This window comes from Podarcis melisellensis, assembly GCF_964234715.1.
Source record: "Podarcis melisellensis genome assembly, chromosome: 5".
Lineage (NCBI taxonomy): Eukaryota > Metazoa > Chordata > Lepidosauria > Squamata > Lacertidae > Podarcis > Podarcis melisellensis.
In genome coordinates this window covers 10,800,174-10,825,219 of record NC_138537.1, presented here as the reverse complement: position 1 = coordinate 10,825,219, position 25,046 = coordinate 10,800,174, and the positions used below count along the sequence as shown (strand labels likewise).

The 25,046-nt window shown below is 42.6% G+C and overlaps 1 protein-coding gene and 1 long non-coding RNA gene across 8 annotated transcripts in view; one reads left to right on the top strand and one right to left on the bottom strand.

Annotated features, from left to right (window-relative positions):
* Positions 1-25,046, bottom strand: part of PEX5L (peroxisomal biogenesis factor 5 like) — a 169,523-nt gene that overhangs the window by 46,885 nt on the left and 97,592 nt on the right. For 3 of the 7 annotated variants that reach the window (XM_081911020.1, XM_081911023.1, XM_081911024.1), the window contains one exon: positions 8,269-8,373. The exons of 2 other annotated variants lie outside the window; for them this stretch is intronic. In XM_081911020.1, the coding sequence (XP_081767146.1) occupies positions 8,269-8,373 (105 nt within the window). Of the gene's footprint in view, positions 1-8,268; positions 8,374-12,388; positions 12,448-25,046 lie in introns of those variants that run through there. 2 more of the 7 variants (XM_081911021.1, XM_081911026.1) reach the window with 2 other exon arrangements.
* Positions 2,068-25,046, top strand: part of LOC309370033 — a 248,467-nt gene continuing 225,488 nt past the window's right edge. The window contains exon 1 of the long non-coding RNA XR_014168374.1: positions 2,068-2,116. This is a non-coding gene — a long non-coding RNA (uncharacterized lncRNA). The remainder of the gene's footprint in view (positions 2,117-25,046) is intronic.

The window sequence follows — 25,046 nt, the reverse complement described above, 5'->3', positions numbered from 1 at the left end:
CTCTGTCCCAGCTCCTGCCAACCTAGCAATTCGAAAGCACGCCAGTGCAAGTAGATAAATAGGTACCAGTGTGGTGGGAAGGTAAACGACATTTATGTGTGCTCTGGTTTCCGTCACAGTGTTCTGTTGTGCCAGAAGCAGTTTAGTCATGCTGGCCACATGGCCCGGAAAGCTGTCTGCGGACAAACGCCAGCTCCCTTGGCCTGAAAGCGAGATGAGTGCCACAATCCCATAGTTGCCTTTGACTGGACGTAACCATCCAGCGGTCTTTACCTTACCTGCCCTGTCTCAAACCACGCTTGTAGGTCTATACTCTCTGCCCCTTCCTCCTCTCGGAAAGGCTCCTGGGGAGGCAGTCTCTACCAGTCCTCCTCAACGGCCCAGCCCCTGACAAGGATGTGCTTCTATCTCCTGATGCCCCCTCAGAGTGTTTTGATCCCCTCAACTTTGCAGGCCAGTGGAACAGATGTCAACTATTCACTCCCATTTTTCTTACAGCAGACCAGTACAGCTGCATTTTTTAGAATTTGTACATAGACTTTACCAGAATATCGTGTGGTTTAGCTAGGCAGCAGTGGCAACTATGCTATGGCATGTCCGCCAACACCTTGATTCCCCAAACTGGGGTGCACATCTTCCTCTTCGTGTTACCACACGAGTCACGTGACCCACACAAGGTCACGGAGGCCATCTTGCGAAAGTATCTTGCGTCCTTTTCTAAGCTTAAAATGCCCTGATGTCAAAAACTTTCCATTATGAGCATGAACGCTGATGTCATTATTCTGATTCATTATTAGTAATTAAAGTCTTTAGTAACTTAAAAAAATCCAAAAACAAAAGTAGCTCAAAGTGGTTTATGGCAACAAATAAATAAATAACATATACATTAAAAATCGGCATAAAACTAATAACATGTAAAATATGTTCGTATTTTTTTAAAAGGCAGGACTAAAACATCCCACCCACTGATAAAAGGAAAGCCTGGTGGAAAAGATTTAAAAAACAGCAACAAAAAACCGCTGGTGCCTAAAGATAAGGTAGGTGAGCCTCCCTTAAGTTGTAAATTGTCAATTAATAAAGAAAATTATTCTGTGAGGTTTTGCTCACTGGTGCCTAAAGATAAGGTAGGTGAGCCTCCCTTAAGTTGTAAATTGTCAATTAATAAAGAGAATTATTCTGTGAGGTTTTGCTCCACCCCTTTATTTTGTTTATGTTGAATGAATGGATTTGTAGTTGGGGATTTATTTATTTATTTAATTGATGAGCGGTTCAAGTTTCATCGCTTGCAATCTGCAGCTTGGGTTAAGCATAAAAGGAACAAAGGTACAGTGGTATCTTGGTACTCAAATGGCTTGACTCCCGAACAAATCGGCTCCCGAACGCCGCAAACCCAGAAGTGAGTGTTCTGATTTGTGAACCTTTTTTCGGAAGCCAAACATCTAATGGGCTTCCCGTTCCCTACACCCTCCTGTCCCAATTCACTGTACTGGAAATTATTTATTATTTCATAAAATTTATACACTGCTTGATTGTAAAGAAAACCTCAAAGCAGTCTATAAAGAGAATAAAACCACAGAATTATCAGTAAAAGCAGTTAAAAACAACAATTTAAAATACACATTCAACATTTCCGGGTAGGCTTGTCTAAAACAAAAATGTTTTTAGCATTCCTTTGATCCCTTGACCTGAGCCTCCTATTGTTTAAATGGGGTTGTTTTCTTGTGCATATTAATTATGGGTGCTTGTATTTTCAAGTTGGTGCAACTGGTTTTTATACTTGTAAACCGCTTAGAAGCCTATTTTGGCATAAAGTGGTATATAAATTGATAAATAACAGCGTCAACTTCACCACCGGTGCTGGGGAGAACCCACAGCCACTCCTAGCAAGGGATGGAGAAAGAAGGCAGAGAGACGTTTTCCTCCTCCTCACATAATACGTGAACCCACAGCCGTCCAACGAAGCCTAATGTTGGAAGATTCAGGAAGTACTATCTCATACAGTGCATAGTTGAGGTATGGAATTTGCTACCACAGGATGGGTGGTTTTAAAAGGCAACACAGGTGGCGCTGTGGGTTAAACCACAGAGCCTAGGACTTGCCGATCAGAAGGTCAGCAGTTTGAATCCCTGTGACGGGGTGAGCTCCCGTTGCTCGGTTCCTGCTCCTGCCAACCTAGCAGTTCAAAAGCACGTCAAGTGCAAGTAGATAAATAGGTACCGCTCCAGCGGGAAGGTAAACGGCGTTCCCGTGTGCTGCTCTGGTTTGTCAGAAGCGGCTTAGTCCTGCTGGCCACATGACCCGGAAGCTGTACGCCAGCTCCCTTGGCCAATAAAGCGAGATGAGCGCCGCAACCCCAGAGTCGGTCACGACTGGACTTAATGGTCAGGGGTCCCTTTACCTTTACTAAGTTTTATCTTCCATAATGTCTGTCTGCTCCCTTCAATATCGGAGGCAGTGTGCTAGGAACTGCAATTGAAATTGCTATTAGGGTCACACACTGCTTGTAGACTTCCTGTGAGCATCTGGTTGGCCTTGGTGAGAACAGAAGGCTGGACTAGATGGGCCTTTATTTTGATCCAGCAGTTCTGCTTTTACATTATTATTTTTAATAAGAACAAATAATAATACACAGCCTCATATTAAAATGCAGCTCAGTGGTTTTCCTTCCATATGTGTGTGTATGTGTGTATACATAAAATAAAAAGTTAAACTGAAGTTCTTTGACTCTCATCCTTTCATGCTTACTTATGATAAAAACCAGCTAATAGAAAAATCTGTTTCATTTATATGAAGGGAAGGCAACTCAACTTATAGGCAGCCAGCCAATTTCTGAGATCTGATTCTTCAAGGAGATTTTTATTTTATTTTTTTAATTATTCTCATGGGGATAGTCTGGTAGAATTTATACGCACCCGGTGAAAAATAAGTAAAAGAGGCAATAAAACATTAATTTACAAACTGTCTGATTATCTGTTAAATGTTATGGCTTAAGAGTTCTTAGAGACAAATAAAGCCTACTGGCAGTTGCCCAGAGATGATTTTTCAAGCTATTTTACAAATCTGGTTTGCTTAGGCGTACGAGGAACAAGGATCAAAACGCAGAGCAAGGTCATCTCTACCATTAGGCAGAAGGAAGCAACTGCTTCAAGCAGCTACGGTACTTTTAGGTGTCATGAAAGGGCAAATGGTTACCGTAATTTTTAATGTAATATACCGTATTTTTCGCCCTATAGGATGCACTTTTTCCCCTCCAAAAATGAAGGAGAAATGTGTGTGTGTCCTATGGGGCGAATGCAGGCTTTTGCTGAAGCCTGGAGAGTGAAGGGGGTCAGTGCGCACCGACCCCTCTTGCTCTTCAGGCTTCAGGAAGCTGTCCGCTAGCCGTGGAAGACACAGCTCTCCCACGGCAAGCGGAGAGCTTGCCGGCACCCAGAAGGTTGGGGCGCACTGAGCTCAGCACACCCCAAGTTTTGGGCTTCCCCCGCCCCAGCCCTGCACCTGGGGGGGGATAATTTTTTTTCTTTATTTCCCCCCCAAAAAAACTAGGTGTGTCCTATGGGCCGGTGCATCCTATGGTTATTATAGTATTATAGAGGGGCTTGTGAGACTTCCTGTCTCAGGGTACAAGATAACTTGGCCAGGATTGAGTACTACTCACCTTGAGGTGGGGTTGTATGTGTGTGTGTGTGTGCATTTGCTATTCCATCTCAGGCAGCAAAATGCCTTTGGCCAGTGCTGATGGCTGCAGCCCATTGCACAGTTGCACCACATTCCTCTGGAATATGGACTCTTCAATGCTCCCCTTTTGGAGTCTTGCCTGATGCTGTCTCTGATGCTCAGGCCCATTTATTGACCCAGACGTCGAGTTCTAATATAACATAATCGCCTGGCTTTCTGTTGTTCCTGTTGGGTCTTTCAAAACACATTTTACCATGGTTTTAGTCCTTCCTTATTTTAGCTACTCAGAGAGGTTTTACCTGAAGAGTGGGAAAGACCTTCCTTAAATAAATAAATGAAATAACCAACATAACATTTGGCAGTTTAAGCAGATCCACGGGGAGCTGCAATATACCATTACCGGCTTAAAACAAAGTAGGCCATCCTTTTCCTCAATTTGGATCGAAGCTGGTTTGGAGGAAAATGTATCAAAACACAGTATTCCACAAGAAACAACATGGCAGCTACAGGCTAGAAATAGATTTGTTTATACACCACTTTTTAAGACAGTGGTGATAGTTTACTGCATACAGTGTATATTCAGCCAGGGTTGTAGTTTCCCTTACAACCATTCCCTGTACAAACTATTGTTTATTTTTGTCCATTATGCAGCTGCTGTATCATATAGTACAAGTGATACTTTTAAGTATTACATAGTTTCCAAAACAAGGACGTTCTTGATAAATTGACAGAAGATATTTCACTCCCTCACCCAAATGGGCATACCCTACTACAAAAGACCTGATATTTATGAGCTGATCTTACTTAGAAAATATGTCGGCATCCATTCAGCAATGGGTGGAAATATATACAGTGGTACCTCGCAAGACAAAATTAATTCGTTCTGCGAGTTTTTTCATCTTGTGAATTTTTCGTCTTGTGAAGCACGGATTCAAAAACCTCAAAAAAGTCTTCAAAAACCTCAAAAAAGGCTACCACACCACGTGCTATGAGTTCCTCCTCGAAGTCAAGTCACAACTGCACCTCTTCAAGCAATGCACCCTGGGTATTAACGGTTTTAAGAAAAAGGAAACAAACTTGCAAGACGTCTTGCGAAGCAAGCCCATAGGGAAATTCGTCTTGCGAAGCAACTCAAAAAACGAAAAACTCTTTCGTCTTGCGAGTTTTTCGTCTTACAAGGCATTCGTCTTGTGAGGTATCACTGTATTTGAAATCCTGTTGCGTACTATGTTCTCAGTGTTAAGATTCTGCCATCCAGGCAAACGAACCTTTATTGCCTTATTTTATGCAGAAATCAAAATAAGCACACTAAAGTACGGTACTTGGCAGATAATTCTGCCTTGGGCAGACAGTTGGGACTTACTAGTCATTCTTACAGTTCTATAATTCCAAGGCTCAATTTACACCAGGGTTGGGTAATCTGCGGCCCTTCAGATTTGGTTGAAAGAAAACCCGCATCATTCCATAGCTGAGAGAGAGGTATGCTGGAGTCTAACAACATCTAGAGGACCACAGGTTCATTCCTGATAATACCACTGTGGCATGGGAACTATTGAAAAACAGCTTTCCTGTGAATCGTTTTAGTCATTCGGATTGCTTGGTGACTTCCAAAGTCAACAACAACAACTCCAAAGGAGGCAAGCTGGCACAGGAAATAGTCACATTATCAAAACAAGCCATTGGTTCAATGCTTATACACATCCCCAGTGCAAAACGGGAGTCTAGCCACAGGAAAGCATTATTTGTGTGGGTTCCTTGCTGCAAAAGGAATGCATAAATTGGGTCCAGGTCTTGCAGTTTTCCCTGTGGCATTACATTATACCAGACAAATGTTCTGAACAAAAGGTGCACATGGGAAGGCAAAGGACAAAGGCATCATAAAACAGCAAGACATTTATATAACAGGTATGCAAGGGAGAAAGGCAGCATGACCGTACTGCAAAAATGGGCACACGCAATGTGGAGACAATTATTGAAAATACTCACTCATCCACTTGGTTTTGCCTTCTCTTGGCTTTGTGTAGCCAACTGGTGCGTAACAAGGATGAAGTCAACTGGTACACAGTGAGAGAAAAGTGTACACAGACTAACAGATACAACATTTTACTTTGAAGGAGTGTATCACAAATGATTTATGGTAAACTGTTACATACAACCAATACAAATGGGGCACAAAACACATTATGAATCAGGTGTCTCAACAGGTACGATTCATAAGCTGATTTATGTAAAATCCAAATAGGATGTAAGAAAGGAGAGCATCCTATTCCATCACCCAGTCATGTCCCAGTGTAGAGATGTTTCACAGGATGTTTTTTCTACATGGGTACATCCATGTAAGAAGACTGTTCATGTGTCTCTTGCCACATGTATATATATGTTGGGGAATCTCAGTGGGCAATGGATTCCCAAGGCGTGTGCCCAGACTGCCACAATCTTCACACTATTCAGTGTAATCCATGTAGGAAAACCGCCCTGCGTAATGCAATCTAAACACGGGACATTTTGAGTTTCTGTATATATAATGCAGCATTGCAAATCTGTAAGAGCAATCGAGAGAAAGTGATTTTTAGGTATAGGATAACGTTGGCAGTTGTTATGGATCATGAACATATAATCTGGACAACCCAGGGGGGACTTTTGAGCTGACCTTTTGTAATTATCCTAGATTTGTCAAATAAACCATCCAGTATTTAGAGAATAGTGGGACTGTGGAAATGAGGAAATGATTTTGGAATTTTAATCCAGATAAAATTTTAAACTATTGATTATCAGGGGCTATCGACCATCCTGCTCACTAGTGGCTAGTATGCTTAAAATCATTACTTTTATTTTACACATACGCTCTGATCTGGCATTCAATTTCGAATGTATTTTACTTATGCTCCTATGTAATATATAGTAAGATAAATATCACTGGAAGATAACTATCACCAAGCAGGCATGCATATTCTAAATTTAGGGGAAGGTAAAGGGACCCCTGACCATTAGGTCCAGTCATGACCAACGGTGGGGTTGTGGCGCTCATCTCGCTTTATTGGCCGAGGGAGCCGGCGTACAGCTTCCAGGTCATGTGGCCAGCATGACTAAGCCGCTTCTGGCGAACCAGAGCAGCCCACAGAAATGCCATTTACCTTCCCGCCAGAGTGGTACCTATTTATCTACTTGCACTTTGACGTGCTTTCAAACTGCTAGGTTGGCAGGAGCAGGGACTAAGCAACGGGAGCTCACCTCGTTGCGGGGATTCGAACCGCCGACCTTCTGATCGGCAAGTCCTAGGCTCTGTGGTTTAACCCACAGTGCCACCCATGTCCCTATTCTAAATTTAGTTGCCAACTAAATTGAGTGACAGAGTACAGAGTGCCTCCATAAGCTCACGTGACAAGCATCACAGCTTAGATCAAAACGGATGGTTATTGCCATTTTATCCAATTCATGTTTAATAGTGTAATTTACACTATTCCTGGTTCGGATGTAATGCTAAACTATGGTTGAGTGTTATGTACATGAGCTTATGCCCAAACTTTAAATTGCAGTTCATCTTAACTTTGGTTTATTAAAACAACCATGGTTGCTTGAAGCTGGCTTGCATCAGCAATCAGTACATAAGATTAAACACTGTCTGGGTTCAGATGTAACACTAAACTGCGATTAGATAAAAAGAGAAGAGAAAGTTTCAGTTTCTTGCTCGCAGTTGTGCCAAAGGAGGAGAGAACAGAGCTGACAAGCCCAAAGCTTCTTCGTTATATTGCATCTGAATGAAGCCAGAATCTCATATGTTGGCAACAGCTAGACCAAAGGCACACAGTTTCAACAAAACAGGTTTTCATTTGATTGGGTGTGTTGTTGTTGTTTACAGAAGAACCCATTAAAATTTCTCTACGCTTTCACAGCAATCATTTCAAACTATGGGTCTGCATATTGACTTTTACTCGTTACGTGAGAAGGGATTCAAACTGAAATGAGGGAGGTCCAGTGTTTTGCAGGCACTAAAACATATTTTGCAAAATGACACACACCTCTATGGAGAAGATGTTACATAAAGTTTTATCAACATACCTTTTGCTGTGAATGTGCATTTATATATACTCTGTTATGCAAGTATGGACAGCATGAATCACAGTTGACAGTTTCAATTGGTTTTAGACACTCTACTGGTAACTGACATATGTACACTGTGGTTCTGTAAATCATTTTCCTCAACTCCTTTGTCGTTTTTGGTTTTTAAGCCCCAAGCCCTAATACACAAGATCAGGAAACACAAAGTGATTTCTTTCACTCTCTCTTTCTGTATTTTACGTATTATGCATTTTGGGTTTTCTAAAAGACCAAGCTGAAGTCGATTAGCTAAAGATAAAAATGCATCAGCTGAAGTACTAACTATTGAAAAACAATGGCTCCCCCCCCAATACGCCCCCAATTTAATTTGGGGTGGAAAGTAGCCTTACATAAATATCTCTCCCAACCCCTGTTTTTCAATCTTATGAAACATTTGACTCCAAGAACAGAAATCATTCTCGGCTCATTGTTGGTCTCCATGAAAATCAACATATGTCAGCTTCCTCCTCGGAATCCTACCATTCTGCCCACCTGTGATTTCATAGTAAGGAGGGGCTTTTCCTCGGCAGGCTCCTCCCTCGGTATCTCCTTCATCACCATGGCAACAGCCTTATCTGCCGCCCTAGAGCCTTTCCCCTATAACAGTGAAATCAACAATGACTCGTGTCAGGAGGAAACTTAGCAACCTGTTACAGATATAGAAATAGCTTATTATTATGGTTATCATTAGTACTGAGCCCCTAAAAACAACACCAGCCCCAAAATTAAACTAAGGTGTCAAGTGGAGAAAAAGCAATTTTCGGTCACTGTAAACAAAACTGTGAATTTTGCAACAACAAGTGTAAAGTACTTAATAGTGATAACGGATAGATATATGATGCCCAATGCTACACTCTTACTTCATAACAGCCGTTCAAGATCATATCAGCATTAGCCATGGGATCTGTGGTTTTTCCTCAGGTCCCCACAGAAATCCAGTGTATTATGTCGGGTATATTGATATATAGCCAGGTAGTGACATTCAGCTTTGGGATATAATAATTTATAATAATAATAATTTATTATTTATACCCCACCCATCTGGCTGGGATGTCAATTATACAGTGTTTTGTTTCCCAGAATGAATTGCTGGCCTACCTAGTGCAGGACAGGTATCAGACTAGGCTACAAATCAGCAAGCCTCCAGTTCGATTCTCGCTTCAGCCATGAACTTACTCGATAACCGTAATATGGAAATAGCATTATTATTAATTGATCATTAATATATTTATTATCTGCCCTTCACCCTAAGGTCCCAGGGCCAGTTACCACATTAGAAACAATTTGAAGCAACTTATTTTATTATTCAACCTTACAGGTTCTTGTAAAGTTCACATTAAGCTCTTTGAACAGTCTGAAAAACTGTATTATTACCAACTGAATGACTGGGCCTTGCCTTATTGAAGTTAAAGCCGTAGAATTGAGCATCATGTGTGGTATTAATTATAAGAGATGTTAAAGCAAGTGGCATAAACAGTTTTTCTAGCTTTCATTTGCAAACGACATCAAGCCGACCTCATTCATTGTTGGTAGTTTTGGGGTGAATGCAAACAGTCTGTAACAATGCAGTTACATGCTCATAAAATCTCATCAGGTATCTACTTTACCCCACTGATAGCTGCTGTTCTTAAAAGACAAAACATTAATCTCACGGGAAGTAACCATGTGACAAAAACTTCAAACAGCCAGGCTATCATGCAATTACTGTAATTATCAAGTGAATGGAACAGGGGGCTGAACATTCACACTGAGGCAGAAGCTGCCTGTTGCTTCTGAGCTTTGAATTCTTAAAAAGAAGCGTTTAGTTGTAGTTAACAGTTGATGCAAAAACTAGTGGTATCCAAACAGAATTTCAAGAAACCTCTTTGAAATAAAATCCTATTTCTTTGAGGAAAATCTTCTCCCTAGAAAATCGAACGAGTTCTCCTTTCAATACCAGAGCAAGTCACAGTAGCAACACAAGCCGCCTTAGAAGAAAAAAGTTATTATAAAATAAATAGAATTTTAAAATTACTGTCAGATGCAGAAGAGTGCATTGGTCAAGAAGAGATCCTAAATTCTCAGAAGTAAAAAAAGCTTGTCGTAACTCCCATTGGTTTTAACACCCCAATGCAAGTGGAGACTGAAACCATTCACACCATGAATGTCAATTGAAAAACAAACAAAGCACTTCTTTCAAAGGATGTATAATTTCTCTTTAAACGCTCAAGAAGAATATGGTAAATTCAGTGACATAAACATGGCAGAGTTGACATAATGCCATTCATACACATTCACAGAGAAGCATCTGAGCAATGAAGCATCTTTTTAAAAAGCAGTATTATCAGTTTTGAGTCAGTTTTGATATAGCATTCTGGAAAAAAACACCCAACCTTTTTTGTGTGTACCTTAAAATGTGTATCTATAGCACTGAGAACCTGCCAGTTTAGCATATATTAACCAACCCCCCATCCCCAAATAATTTGATGATATAATTTGGTGTTCTCCTGAAAAAAAATATACTTTTCATAGAATCACATCAGTGCCAAGACTGGCTCCACCTCAGCCTGGTCCTCTGGGGAGACTGTGTGATGGACAAAATGGCTTCTTCAAGCACCTCCTACCATGGCTGAGTCATCCTCTGCATTAAGGTATATCTCTTCCAGCTCAAGGCATTCTGGGCTATCATCCAAGGTTTCAAAGTTGCATTGGATCTCACCAGTGTGATCTTAGGTGACGGCAAATTAAACAGATTGAATAAAAATGGGTTCCTTGGTGTGAACTCTTGTTTTGTAGCTTGAATGATGCATGTAGTCAAATTTTGGATTGACTTGCACTTTGACCTCTCCCCTCTTCTGCTCAGATGGGCTGCCTGCATCCCCTCCCACCTTTTAAAGCACCTTCTATGTTTGCCTTTCACATTACCAGGAAAAAAAGAGAACACAGTGGTACCTCGAGTTACAAATGCCTCAGCTTACAAATGTTTCAGGTTACAAACTCCACTAGCTTGGAAGAGTTACTTCGAGTTGAGAACTTTGCCCCAGGATGAGAATGGAAATCGTGTGCCGGCGGCGCAACGGCAGCAAGAGGCCCCATTAGCGAAAGCACGCCTCTAGTTAAGAACAGTTTCAGGTTAAGAACAGACCTCTGGAACGAATTCAGTTTGTAACTAGAGGTACCACTGTATTTTAAACACAGTTGTTTTTAAATGGCTTCAGGGTTAAGATTGGTGCGGTAACGGAACATGTCAAAACAGCCCTTCTGATCAGAAACCTAAACCGTGTAGATGTGGAAAGGCAGAACACCACACACACACTGCTCATTCTAGAGGCGTGGAAAAGTTAATGATACATCAGAACTGGACATCAAGATGGCTGCACAGCTTTGTGTCTCTTTGTGGCTCAGCTAGTGAAAGGATAGAATGAGTGGGAAGGGCCTCATGGGGTTAAATATGTTGGGGATATTACAACGTCCTTGGTCCACCTCCTCCATGCAAGGAACCTGGCAGAAAGAATGCAGATGGGAGCCGGTAGTGATGTTCATAATCAAAGGCTGGAGACCTGGATTGGACAATGTACAGTGGTACCTCGGTCTAAGAACAGTCCTGTTAACGAACAATTCGGGAAACGAACTACGCAAAACTGGAAGTAGTCTGGCTAGCAAACTTTGGTTCGGAAGAGGAACAGAAGCTGAATGGTGGAAGGGCACTGGCAGCGGGAGGCCTCATTAGGGAAAGCACGCCTCGGTTTAAGAATGCTTTCGGTGTAAGAACGGACTTCCGGAACGAATTAAGTTCATAAACGGAGGTACCACTGTATTGGGAAAGCATGGTGGAAAAACAACTCTCCTTTGTTTGTGTGGGGGAGAAGGGTAATATACATTTTTATACATAAAACCCGCATAACCAGATTTCAGATGAGCAGAGTTTAGACTTTTATTTTCCAGTATTTCATCTTTTCAGTTGGCTTTTTTCTCTCCAAGGGAAACAGTTATTTATTACTGGGGAAGGGGAACCAAACTTAATTGAGGGCTTTAAAAAAATGATATTGGGGCCTGTTGTATCTAAAACTTCATTGTTGGCATCTACCTATTAGGTTACAATGCAGGACTCTTTCAATCCACAGAGAGCAAGATAAGACATGTTATTTCTCATATCTGTAAAATGCACCCATGTGATTTCTGGAAACATCTACGACCAAAGCAAAAATTTCAGCATATTCATTCAGTGCTTGTGTGGTTACCCTACAGGACATGCTCATACCAAATATCGGGCAATTTAATAAGCATGCTGGTTCCTTTACACTCCACTGATATCCGAAGAACCGCAAAGAAAATGCATTATAGTGGTGTTTTTAATCTGATGAGAAGCACATTCTAGCTGCTAAGCATAACAAAAGGTCTCTGGCCAAGTATGCATGATTCCATTTGTGATTCAGTCAATCAATGTGTGACAGCATCCTCTTACATGATATGTGGGGCTAGCGGTAAATATCATGCGACTTTGGCAAAGTTAGTCCTTTCGTGCTGAATGTTGGGATGAAGCAAGTTCTGTCAGCTAGGAAGGATGCATTGGAGAAAGTAAAAACAAAACATGCAGTGCCTTTTACTTCTTGCACAGGAGGACAAAACCCACCAAGGCAAAGGTCAGCTCACATTTCTGAAGCCAGAGCCACTTTTTCTTCAAGGTCTCACCTACTGCCTGAAAAGAGTTATGATACCCATGTTAGTGCCTGATATCAGGTTCTTAAATAATCAGTCCATTGGATGGTTGTGATCGGAACACTACAAAACCTTCCACTGCTATCTCAATCTTAAGATATGAGACCCCCCCTTTACTTTGGTCACAAGGGGGCTTTGCTTTGGGTGGGGGGGTGAGGTGGGGGAAGAGAACTTGCAGCCCTTTTTAGCCCTTGTGAAAGCTGTCCCAGTTGTGCTTTTCGAGCTGGTCTTTGACTGCAATAAATGATGATGATGATGACGATGATGATGATGAACTTGCAGCCATCCATAAACCCTTATAGCAGGTTTACTAGTACACAGGGGAGAGTAGCTGGAAAAGAAGCTCTGTGCTACGGCTGTTGTCTTTCTAGACACTTAGGAACAGCTGTGAGTCCATTTCGTAGCTGCTAAAACAGGAAAAGTGGACTGAATGAATCAGCCCTATAAGTCAGGATAACACAAAGAAATTTCAAATGAGCCACTGTCCTTTTCTAAGGTCTACTCTTCCAGTCTGAGCTATTGTGATACTGGTTTTACAGATGGACCAGGAAGAGTAGTTAAGTGGATGTTTATAGAGGAGATCAGGGATATTAAAGCACTGGGAAATATGCAGAAAAAGAGTAGCGGAAGCACCTTCCAATTGGGGAATCAGCCTTCCCCAAGCTGGTGCCCTCTCAGTATTATGGACTACAATTCCCATCAGCCCCAGTCAGCCTTTCAGCCTGATGAAAAGAATTATAGAAATCTGTCAAATTATAACAATGAAGAATAATGAAGAAAGTTAACAGATAGAAATTCTGTTGGGTGACCCAACAAAATTAAATGGCAAAAGGTGGACTGTGCTTTTCAGTTTCCAGGAGGCAGAAGAAGAAGAGTTTGGATTTGATATCCTGCCTTTCACTCCCTTTAAGGAGTCTCAAAGCGGCTAACTTTCTCCTTTCCCTTCCTCCCCCACAACAAACACTCTGTGAGGTGAGTGAGGCCGAGAGACTTCAGAGAAGTGTGACTGGCCCAAGGTCACCCAGCAGCTGCGTGTGGAGGAGCGGAGACGCGAACCCGGTTCCCCAGATTACGAGACTACCGCTCTTAACCACTACACCACATTGGCTCTCAGAGGCATCTGAATGGACACTTTTGGAGACAGATCAATGGGACAGACAGGCCTTTGGCAGGACTCTTACGTTTTTATAGTATCTCTAGACTTCCAACAATTAGATGCTCCAAAGATTAGACACTAATGGGGAAGAGAGCACACGGCACAGCATGTTTGAGCATGAGTGTTTCTTCGCAGTCTTCAAGAGCTTCATTTATGGGCAGCCTGAGACTTAGGAAGCCTTGCATGATTAATCTTTTAAAACAAACACCGAAATCCCCATCTTCTACAAATCTTGCATCAAAAGCTCAGCAACCAATTGCAACATCTTTTCTTTTTTGATTCAAATCACATATGATGCACAGAGAAACTCAGGCCTCAGTTCTTCAAAGAACTGGGCTGCAACCCATTACACCGTCAGGGTGCTTATATCCTATTGAAATCAATGAGGTTTAGCAAACTATGCATATAATTACAACCTTGAGGATGCTTCACATTCCCCCCCTTTTTTAAAGGTGTACCCTTCAGATATTTTCATGTACCACTAAACACATGATGACTGAATGCAACACATGTCAGAGAGCCGGGGTTAGCTTAGGATCTCTGCCAGATGTGTCCTTGTTTGCAAAACTGGATTTGTAGCATGTGAAACAGCAGCCCTACTCAGTCTTTTAACATCTCACGGAGAGAGAGCAGGGTTGCATGCACTTGCCCTGCCTTAACTGTTACATCCCAAGCCACTGCCACCCCCATCATGTTCACATGTTGGAAGCATGTCTGCTGAATGCCTATAGGCTGTATTTGTGTAAAGGAACCGTGGCCACACAGGCTTTAATTGGATGCAATGGTAAACCATGGTTTGCGCAAATCAGAAAGTGAGGAAAGAAATCAAGATTGTGCAAGAAAGGAGGGAGTGTGCCAACTCAAGTCATGGCCCATGTTTCAACTACTATGTGTGAACTGAGCCAGTCTTTCTAGGACCATCACCAAAAATAAAGGATTAGTCCATCAACGTTTGGAAAATGTAACGCAACTGATCATCTGTTTGATGCTGCTGTTAAAAACTAATGATGCCCATATCAATAATCATGGAAGAATGGAGTTAGCTGTATTTTATTTTTTTGCTTCAAATGCTCTCTAGTGCTAAATATTTTCCATTAAGGTTGGCTTCCTGTACCTTTTACCTGCTTTGTTCTGAAATGACTAATTTTACACTTGCCAGTTTCTGATAATGAATAGCTCATCATTGCTTAGAGAAACAGGGGGATTGGTTTTTTCATAAATGCAGCACCTCGGAGGACTTGGTGGATGAGCTTGACAAATACAAATTTGGTCTGCGGCGTGCAGATTTTAAGATCAGCATGCATAACACACAATGTAATGCTCAAAGGACTGGGCAAGGCTTCTTTTACAGGGAAGTGGGACAGGGTAAACTCTACTTTCAGAGAATACAATTTAACAGCCTTTTCCAATGTTCCAGTTTTCATTTAGTGGGGTTCACAAGGGGGGTCAAATCGTAATGTTGGAAAAGCCCAAGAAATATCACAGCATACCAATGTTGGATTTACAAGCTGATGCCAGGAAATGACTTGTGGTTCTAGCAAAAATGGTAATGCCCAATGTGGCACGAATGTAAAGGATGCCCTGAAACATACAGTTCCATAATCAGGATACTGGGCATCTGGGTCTATTTATAAGCTACACTTCAGCTGAAAGCTAGCCAGAAGGACTGAACTTTCAATATTCAATATTTTAACAGACATTTTTGTTCAAGAAGTCTTTCCCTGAAGTGTGATCGAGTCATTATATGGAATATTAATTGTATATACTTGTAGAAATTGTGTTAGTTAGTTAGTTAGGTTTGGGGTTTTTTGCACTGCTTAGATGGCTTCAGGGCATGAAGTAGATTATAAATCTGTAAAATAAATGAAGTAACATGCATGCTGTGGGATTAAACCACTTGCCACGGAATTCTCTTCACGAAATATTTATTATTCCAAACAACACTACAGCGGTGTTGGGATAAGCTTTTAGAGTGTTTTGATTAAAGCCAAACAGCAACTGCTGTGTCCTGCGAATCAGACTCCTTGTTCAACCCCAACCTCATCCTGCTTATTTCTCATCACTTCTTATTTCTCTTTTATCTTATTCTTGCTATTAGTTTTCATCTTCCTGTTTATCTGATTGAAGAAAGACTAGATTTTCCAGTAGTTTCACTGGGGCCCAATGTATAACCAGGTCATAATTTATTGATTAGAAACATCTTTCTTTTTCACCAGAGTTAAGAACCACCCAAATGATACATATATCTGTTGGTTTTTTTTTTTAAAAAACTGTTACCGATTTTGTTCTAATTTTAGTTTGTCTCCTTTACAGCCTATTATTATTATGGTTCTAGGTACAGATAATGAGAAATGTGAATAAGCTACTTAAGTAGGGAACACTGTATGGATGTAATCATATTGCACCTCAATCTACTTTGCATAAAAAGTGCAAAGCTACTTGCCTTCTAACATGTTTTTTGTACCTAATTTTGCTAAGTATACACATTTTTGCAAAGCAATTTCCCATAAAATAATACATTTTTGTATGCTTTCCTTTTACTATATATATTTATGTGCATTTATGTACACATTGCTTAGCTGGATAAATTTAAAGTTCACCTTTAAAACTGGGGTGAATCTACACTGGTTGGTTATAACATTAAAAAATGTGTTATAAAATGTGACACCAGAGGGCGCTGTAGAGCAGCAACCCATTGTCAATGGGAAATTGCATATTACTTTTTTACAGCATTTTTACAGATCAGTGTAGATCCAGCCCTGAAATTTCTTTTCCATCCTTATTTGTATGTCACACTAAGCCAAACCATAGTTTAGGATGAATGAATGCACAAGTGTACAGTCCCCAGCAAAGGACATCGTACCCACTTTGCTCCTGCCTGGCTGATCTGCAGTTATACCATGAGCTAAGTCACAGTTTGACTATGTGTGTTGTCTGAACCTGGGCTCATGGCTTAGCTGTCCTGGACAAACCACAAGACCCACCTTGATTATAGCTTGTGATGAGTCTGGACTCTGGAGAGAGCTAAATCATGAGCCCGGGTTCATGTGACACACTAAGAAGAAGAAGAGTTTGGATTTGATATCCCGCTTTGTGGTTTAGTCGTGTCCGACTCTTCGTGACCCCATGGACCAGAGCACGCCAGGCACCCCTGTCTTCCACTGCCTCCCGCAGCTTGGTCAGACTCATGTTTGTCGCTTCAAGAACACTGTCCAACCATCTCGTCCTCTGTCGTCCCCTTCTCCTTGTGCCCTCCATCTTTCCCAACATCAGGGTCTTTTCCAGGGAGTCTTCTCTTCTCATGAGGTGGCCAAAGGATTGGAGCCTCAGCTTCACGATCTGTCCTTCCAGTGAGCACCCAGGGCTAATTTCCTTAAGAATGGATGCGTTTGATCTTCTTGCAGTCCATGGGACTCTCAAGAGTCTCCTCCAGCACCATAATTCAAAAGCATCAATTCTTCGGTGATCAGCCTTCTTTATGGTCCAGCTCTCACTTCCATACATTACTACTGGGAAAACCATGGCTTTAACTATATGGACCTTTGATGGCAAGGTGATGTCTCTGCTTTTTAATATGCTGTCTAGGTTTGCCATCGCCTTTCTCCCAAGGAGCAGGCATCTTTTAATTTCGTGACTGCTATCACCATCTGCAGTGATCATGGAGCCCAAGAAAGTAAAATCTCTCACTGCCAAATTTTTCAAAATTTCCAAATTTGCTGGCATATTGAGTGTAGCACCATCGTTTAAAATTTTAAATACCTCAGCTGGAATACCATCACTTCCACTGGCCTTGTTATTAGCAATGCCTTCTAAGGCCCATTTGACTTCACTCACCAGTATGTCTGGCTCAAGGTCAGCAACCACACTATCTGGGGCGTACGAGACATGCATATCTTTCTGGTATAATTCCTCTGTGTATTCTTGCCACCTCTTCTTGATGTCTTCTGCTTCTGTTAGGTCCTTTCCACTTTTGTCTTTTATTATGGTAATCCCGCTTTATTACTACCCAAAGGAGTCTCAAAGCGACTATCATTCTTCTTTCCCTTCCTCCCTCACAACAAACACTCTGTGAGGTGAGTGAGGCTGAGAGACTTCAGAGAAGTGTGACTAGCCCAAGGTCACCCAGCAGCTGCATGTGGAGGAGCGGAGACGCGAACCCGGGTCCCCAGATTACGAGTCTACCACTCTTAACCACTACAGCACACTGGCTCTCAAACTATGGCTTAGCTCAATCATCAGCTCATCTCCAGAAGGGCTTAGCATGGCACCAAGCCTTTAGACACCATGCACTAATTGTCATACCACCATCATAATAGTCACAGTGTTTTCCCACTCTACTCATATAGAAAGGATGTTTTGAGTGAAGCGGCCTTGAGCCAGAAACTTAATGAGACAGTTAGATTAAACCAGTAATTCTGAAATATGTTGGCACTTCTATTAGTTATAATTGCTTTATTATGAACACTGGCAGAACACTTTGTTGTGGGCCAGGCAGAAGAGACTTTTAAAAACCTGATATTTGCAAACCATGTAAATTGGGGGTGGGCTGGTTTCATTTCTTGCATGGCCAATGATGACGATGACGATAATAGAATCCTTGTGGTCTGCTGGTATATTTTAGATTTACAAAGCAAGGGGACATGGTCAGGATTTCTCAGCTGCTATAACAAAAATGTAATTAATTTGTGCTAAGTACTCCCCAAAAGACATTATTTGCTTAAGAACACAGATGTGCTAGAAAGAGACATTCAGGTCTGTCTGGTTCAGTGTTCTTTGCAAAAATACAGGGAGTCAAAACTAGGCAGCTCACCTGAAACTGCCCAGTGGACCTTTGCTTACCCTCTGCTCAACCCTGATCGAAAACATTCCTGCAGGATTCAACTGGGTGGGTGCGAGGAACTCCGTTTTTCTAGCAGCTGGTGCCTCTGTATAACAGCTCACAATTAATTTCAGCCCAAGCTGCAGAACTTGCAAGAAATATGGTACTGCTTAATGAGGATTTAATTAAGCTACTGCCACAGAATATTAATGTGATGTTACAAGGCAATCTGAGAGTGCTCTCCTCGCTGAGCAAAAGTAATTCATCACTCAGGAACTCCAATCACAGAACATGAGGAAAAATGTATATACAAAATCTGCCCTATAGTACTCAAGCACCTGAACTTACTTTCTGTTGCACACTTTCAAAACCTTTAGGAACACACTGGTTGCAAAGAAGAGGTCTGGTGTGAAGCACCTTGGCCACTTTGTGAAGCCTTTAAAAAACCTCACTACTTTCCTCTCACCGCTCCTAGTTTCCACATCTGCTGGGTCTGTTTTTCCCTTTGTCTCACCCAACTGCACTGCATGCTCTTAGATGCGCAGGGAACCTTTGCTACAGGCGCTATTCCATGATCACACTTAGGATTCCACCTATGGTTCCTTTATAAGTATTTTTGTTATGTAATGTTTGTAGTTGGGGCGCTGGTGGCGCTGTGGGTTAAACCACAGAGCCTAGGACTTGCTGATCAGAAGGTCGGCGGGGTGAGCTCCCATTGCTCGGTCCTTGCTCCTGCTCACCTAGCAGTTCGAAAGCACGTCAAAGTGCAAGTAGATAAATAGGTACCACTCTGGCAGGAAGGTAAACGGCATTTCCGTGAGCTGCTCTGGTTCACCAGAAGCAGCTTAGTCATGCTGGCCACATGACCCTGAAGCTGTACGCCAGCTCCCTTGGCCAATAAAGCGAGATGAGCGCCGCAACCCCAGAGTTGGCTACGACTGGACCTAATGGTCAGGGGTCCCTTTACCTTTACTTTTTTAATGTTTGTAGTTATGTAGGGTTGCCATACACCCATAATTTCCTGGGCATTGCCAGGATTCGTCCATCATAAATGGCATCTGGGAAGAATTTCCTAAAACTGGCAGAAATGTCCAGGAAAACCCAGGTGTATTGTAGCTCACATCATAAGTGTTATTCCCCCCCCCCCCTGCAACAACTTTGTGTCTGGGTTTTGACTTTTTGAAATACACCAACCCTATAGAGCTTGGTTTGAACTTTGGAAAGGCAGCATACAGATAAAATGACTGATTGACCTGCGGCTAGATCTTAAGAGAAATTCGCTTTTGCACCTTCCTAATAATTCTGCAGTTAAACCAGAGGACGTATCTCCATATCTAAAACATTAAAAGGGTCCTTCAACAGCTGAAAATTCTGCACCAGGCTACAACTCAGAAGGTAAATGAAATGGCTCCTTGCCTGTGCAGATGCGCACATGGTGTTCCAATGCAAGCAGAGAATTGCCTTTCAATTTCAACGTTTCAGATATTTCTACGCACTCATCCCCAATGCATGCATGCATCTGCCTGCGACACCCAACACAGGAAGTGTGGGCCATTGGCTCAGCTAGCTCAGAAGCTGGTAGCAGCTCTCCAGAATTTCAGACAGTCGTCTCTATGAGCTGTTCTTGGAGATGCAGGGAATCAACCCTGCCCTACCACTGAGCCACAGCTTGAATGGGAATCTCAGTCACATTGCGGCTCAGAATGAGCAATCTTGTCTCGCCAACAACTGTGACAAACATGGTTCCCTTGGAAAAATTGCTGTTCTATGGCTACCTAGGTTGGCTTAATAACAGGTCTCAATCCTTAGAACTAACTTCCACAATCTAACATCTTTAGTATGCCTGACATCAGTGGGTTGTTTTTTTCTGGGAGGGGGGGGGATGCAGTGGCACACATACCCCTAAATATTTTGTGAATCTTGGTACTTTTGTCCATTTACTGTATTTATTTTTCCCGATTTGAACTGTAAAATGGTGGTTTTCTTGATGAGAGAAACCCTAAACATTTTTTAAAGAAAAAAAGCACTGCCTGACGTGATTGAGGGGAAAAATAATTGGAAAATGTTGCATTTCCTTGAAATAATTTCATGTGCATACAGAAAGAAAAATGTAAAGAGTTTAATTGAAAATGATTTAGTTGCAAATACTTCACAAGTTAATTTTGTAAGCTATGTGGGTGGCATTTCTGTCCAATAACTTGGTGGGGCATATATTCTGTCATCTATTGTGTGATCTCAAATTTGCTTTTGGTGAACATGAATATTCAAGTAGTTGACTTTAAAGATTTGCATTCTCATAAATATTCATGTTACTCAGTCTTGAGTGCTTTAATGTTAATATAAGGCAAGCATGAGAAAAATGTGAACATGGTCAAACTGGAATTTGCTTTTGAATTAACTTAATATTAGTAGAATGCAAGGAGCACTTAGGTTAAAGGAAACAAGCTGGGCAGCTGAATCACTCTTATATGCAAAACTGTGGACGGCCAAAGCCTTGCTTTCTTACAAATAAGGTTCTCAAATCCCTCAAAGTAGACAGCTTTCAGCCCTCCAGATGTTGTTGGACTCTAATTCCCATCAGCCCCATCTGGTATGGTCAGTGGAAAGGGATGGTGGGAACTGTAGTCCAGTAACCTTCAAAGGACCACAGATTCCTCACCCAAGCCTTACAAGGAGTGGTTGAAGAAGCTGGGTATGGTTAGCCTGGAAAAGAGGAGATATGATAGTCATCTTCAAATATCTCAAGAGCTGTCACATGGAAGAGGGACTCCCAACTCTAACAAGATCTAGCTAGATCCAGCAGCCCAATTGATTCTCCAGTCTAGCAGCACCCAACAACCCTAGCCCTAGCATCATGGCCGGGCCTAAGCTCAGTGGATCTGAGCCTGCTGAGCTGTGCCTAAGACTGTGATGAATCCAGACCTATGGTGTCCATAGCCATAGAATGTGCATCTTCTGAGGAACCAACTCTGGAGATATTCACCCCCTGTCAATCTGCCAGTCCTACTGAAGGGAACAGAAGAAAAAATGCTAAGGCTCAAACTCGGAGCCCAGTCCCTTTAAGACCTTCCATTCCTCCAGCAAGGGGGCACACCCTGAAAGGAAGGATCTGGTCCTGAGAGAATGAAAGCCTTCAGTTCACTCTTTGCTGTAGTAAGCTGTTCACTTTGGGCTTTCCTTTTCACTGCCCTAAACGCCTTGCTAACTGAAGGAGAACCAGTGTGTTGTAGTGCTTAGAGTGTTGGGCTCAGACCTGGGCGATCCACAGTTCAAATCACAATTCAGCCACACAGCTCACTGAGGTGACCAGGGGCCAGTCACTGGCTCTCAGCCAAAACTACCTCACCAGGCTGTTGTAAAGATAAAATGGGGAGAGAACCACATATACCATCTTGAGCTCCTTGGAGGAAACATGGGATGTATATGTAATAATAATGATAAAAAATGACGATGATGATAACCACCTCCAATAATAATAATAATAATAATAATAATAATAATAATAATAATAATAATTTATTATTTATACCCCGCCCATCTGGCTGAGTTTCCCCAGCCACTCTGGGCGGCTTCCAATCAAGTGTTAAAAACAATACAGCATTGAATATTAAAAACTTCCCTAAACAGGGCTGCCTTCAGATGTCTTTTAAAAAGAAGATAGCTGCTTATTTCCTTCACATCTGAAGGGAGGGAGTTCCACAGGGCGGGCGCCACTACTGAGAAGGCCCTCTGTCTGGTTGTAACCTCACTTCTCGCAATGAGGGAACTGCCAGAAGGCCCTCGGTGCTGGATCTCAGTGTCCGGGCTGAACAATGGGAGTGGAGACGCTCCTTCAGTATACAGGACCAAGGCCGTTTAGGGCTTTAAAAGTCAGCACCAATACTTTGAATTGTGCTCGGAAACTGGGAGCCAATGTAGATTGCTCAGGACCGGTGTTATGTGGTCCCGGCTGCCACTCCCAGTCACCAGTCTAGCTGCCACATTCTCCAAGGCAGGGAAAGCTGCCTTTGACTTGTTGGCTCACAAGGTTTGCAGGCCTGGCTTAGAAATTTTCTGGGACATCAGGCCGAATATCCAAATCTCCAACCCAGAGGAGAAAATAACGTTCTGCACTACAGTGACCTCAATTCTCTGCCAAGCAAAGTGAAATCCTGCAAGCCTGAATAAATTTTGCAGATCAAGCCAATGTGCGTGCAATTATTTATTTTTGCAGAGTCTTCCCAAGCTTGCCTAGGTGAGGGTCATGGACCTCTCAAAGTAACAACACCCCATCCACTGAAGAGCTGAAGCTCCGCTTTGAGATTTTATCTGGCACCGGCCTCTTATTTTCATGCTTATCACCACAGCCAGCTGGCCAGTCAGAAAGACTATGGAAAAATATGCTTTTATAAGCAGGAGCTCAGATTACTTGCTTGTATGCCCAACCACCTTAAAGCATTTTGGCATACAGGCATCTCATTTGAAAGCACATTTTAAGAAGAACAAAACAACAACAACCCCTTTCTCTATTATTAGGGTCTTTGCAAAGAAAGTATAGGTGAAGTGTAAGTGGATTGCCACGAGGCAAGACACAGCGATAACAGAAAGAACCTTTATTGAACTACATAGCTGGGAAACAGGGGCAAAGCATTTGCTTATATACATTCCTGAAAACCTGGGCCACTCCCACTCCCAACGTGATTGGCTGTCTAAACTTCCAAGCTGCGAATCACGACTCAGATTTCAAGGGCCAATGGCAGAGGCCCAAATCCTGAAATGTTCTGTGATTGGACATCATGTATCGAATCAGAACACAGGAGCTCAGAATCCATAGTCCAGACTCAAGCTCAGGCAAACACAGACCACTGAATATATAACACCTGTTACCCTCTCTCTTGATCATCAGGGCCAAAGCAGAAATGGTTGCACTGGAAGACCTCTGTGTCAGCAGGATCAGGTGTTGTCTGAACCCCCACAAAGCACAAGCAAAGGCCACCCCATGTTTTCCCTTCCAAAACTGCCTTTTAGAAAAACCACGAAGGGGAGAGATAATGCCTCAGTCCCAGGGGTCAAATGTTACTTTATGGAACTCTCAATCTGCCCCTTGGGTCTGTTCCCAGGCCACACACCTCTAGCTACATCCTCTCCCTTCAGGCCACACACCCCACCAGCCTTGCTTTAAACTTCCTTGAGTTCAGAGCCACTTTCTCAAAGTCTGACGTAGCTACCAGGTCTGACCCAGCATGGTGTAGTGGTTAAGAGCGGTGGACTTGTAATCTGGTGAACTGGGTTCGCGTCCCCGCTTCTCCACATGCAGCTGCTGGGTGACCTTGGGCTAGTCACACTTCTCTGAAGTCTCTCAGCCCCACTCACCTCACAGAGTGTTTGTTGTGGGGGAGGAAGGGAAAGGAGAATGTTAGCTGCTTTGAGACTCCTGAAGGGGAGTGATAAAGCGGGATATCAAATCCAAACTCTTCTTCTTCTTACTGACATTCTGCCACTTTAGCAATGGCCATCAAATAATTCCAAGCTCTTTTCAGCATTTCTAGCTTGGAAATATGGGGTGAATTCCAGGATAGTGTAAGCAAGTGTCTTCTCATGCAGAGAGAGCCTTCTTCTCCTTCTCTACTGAAGCAGTCATAATATGCTTCAGAGGGGGGTTGGGGGGACTGATTCAGATTTTTGGGGCACGCAGTGAGCTGCAGGAAGGAGAAGAGGAACCGGAAGTCCTGTTGCACAAGTGGAATTCCATAGCACAAGCAGGTAGACCAGGCATCCCCAACTTTGGCTCTCCAGATGTTTTGGGACTACAATTCCCATCATCCCTGACCACTGGTCCTGTTAGCTAGGGATGATGGGAGTTGTAGTCCCAAAACATCTGGAGGGCTGTGTTAGGGGGTGCCTGAGGCAGACCACACTGAATATCATGCAAGGATCCAAAAAAAACACTATAGAAAACCTTTGGTCTTGGATGTGAGTGTCCTGAAAAGCAGCTCCCAAGCTTATATGCTATATGTCGGCAAGCAACAGTTGAAACGGAGGATTGTTTCAAAAGCAGTTTGTTGCACTGAGAAAAGATCTCAAAGAGAGCTTTGGCATGGCTTGAGTAGCAGATTTCTGGATTGCAGCCAGACGAGGCATTGAAACTTTAAAGGGAGGCATTGGCTTTCAAGCTTTCTGCTTTTCCACACGGTCTGATCTCCCAAGGAACCCCTGAACATTTTCCACAGATTCCCTGTAGGCTTTTCTCGCGACATAGTCCCATTCACTGCAGTCACAGAGGACCTCTGCCCCTGCTTGCAGCCTCTGGGCATTCAGACAGAGGACCCCAATCATACAGGGAGAGAGAGAGAGACCATATGTCCATAGGCTCCATTCATACTTCAGTGGGAATGTGCAGAGGTAGAGGTGGGCCTGGTGGGTGCGATGTTGCTCTAGGCTGTTGTGTTGCAGTGGATGCCACTGCTCAGCTGACATGGGTCCCTGGCCAGGCCGGGTGTTCCTTGCCATTGCACCTGCTAACTCTGCTATATACCCAACACTATCCTGTGTCTGCACATCACAGTAAGTTTTGGAAGCTGCAGTAAAATCAGTAGTGGGCGGACAAGCTGTCTTTTA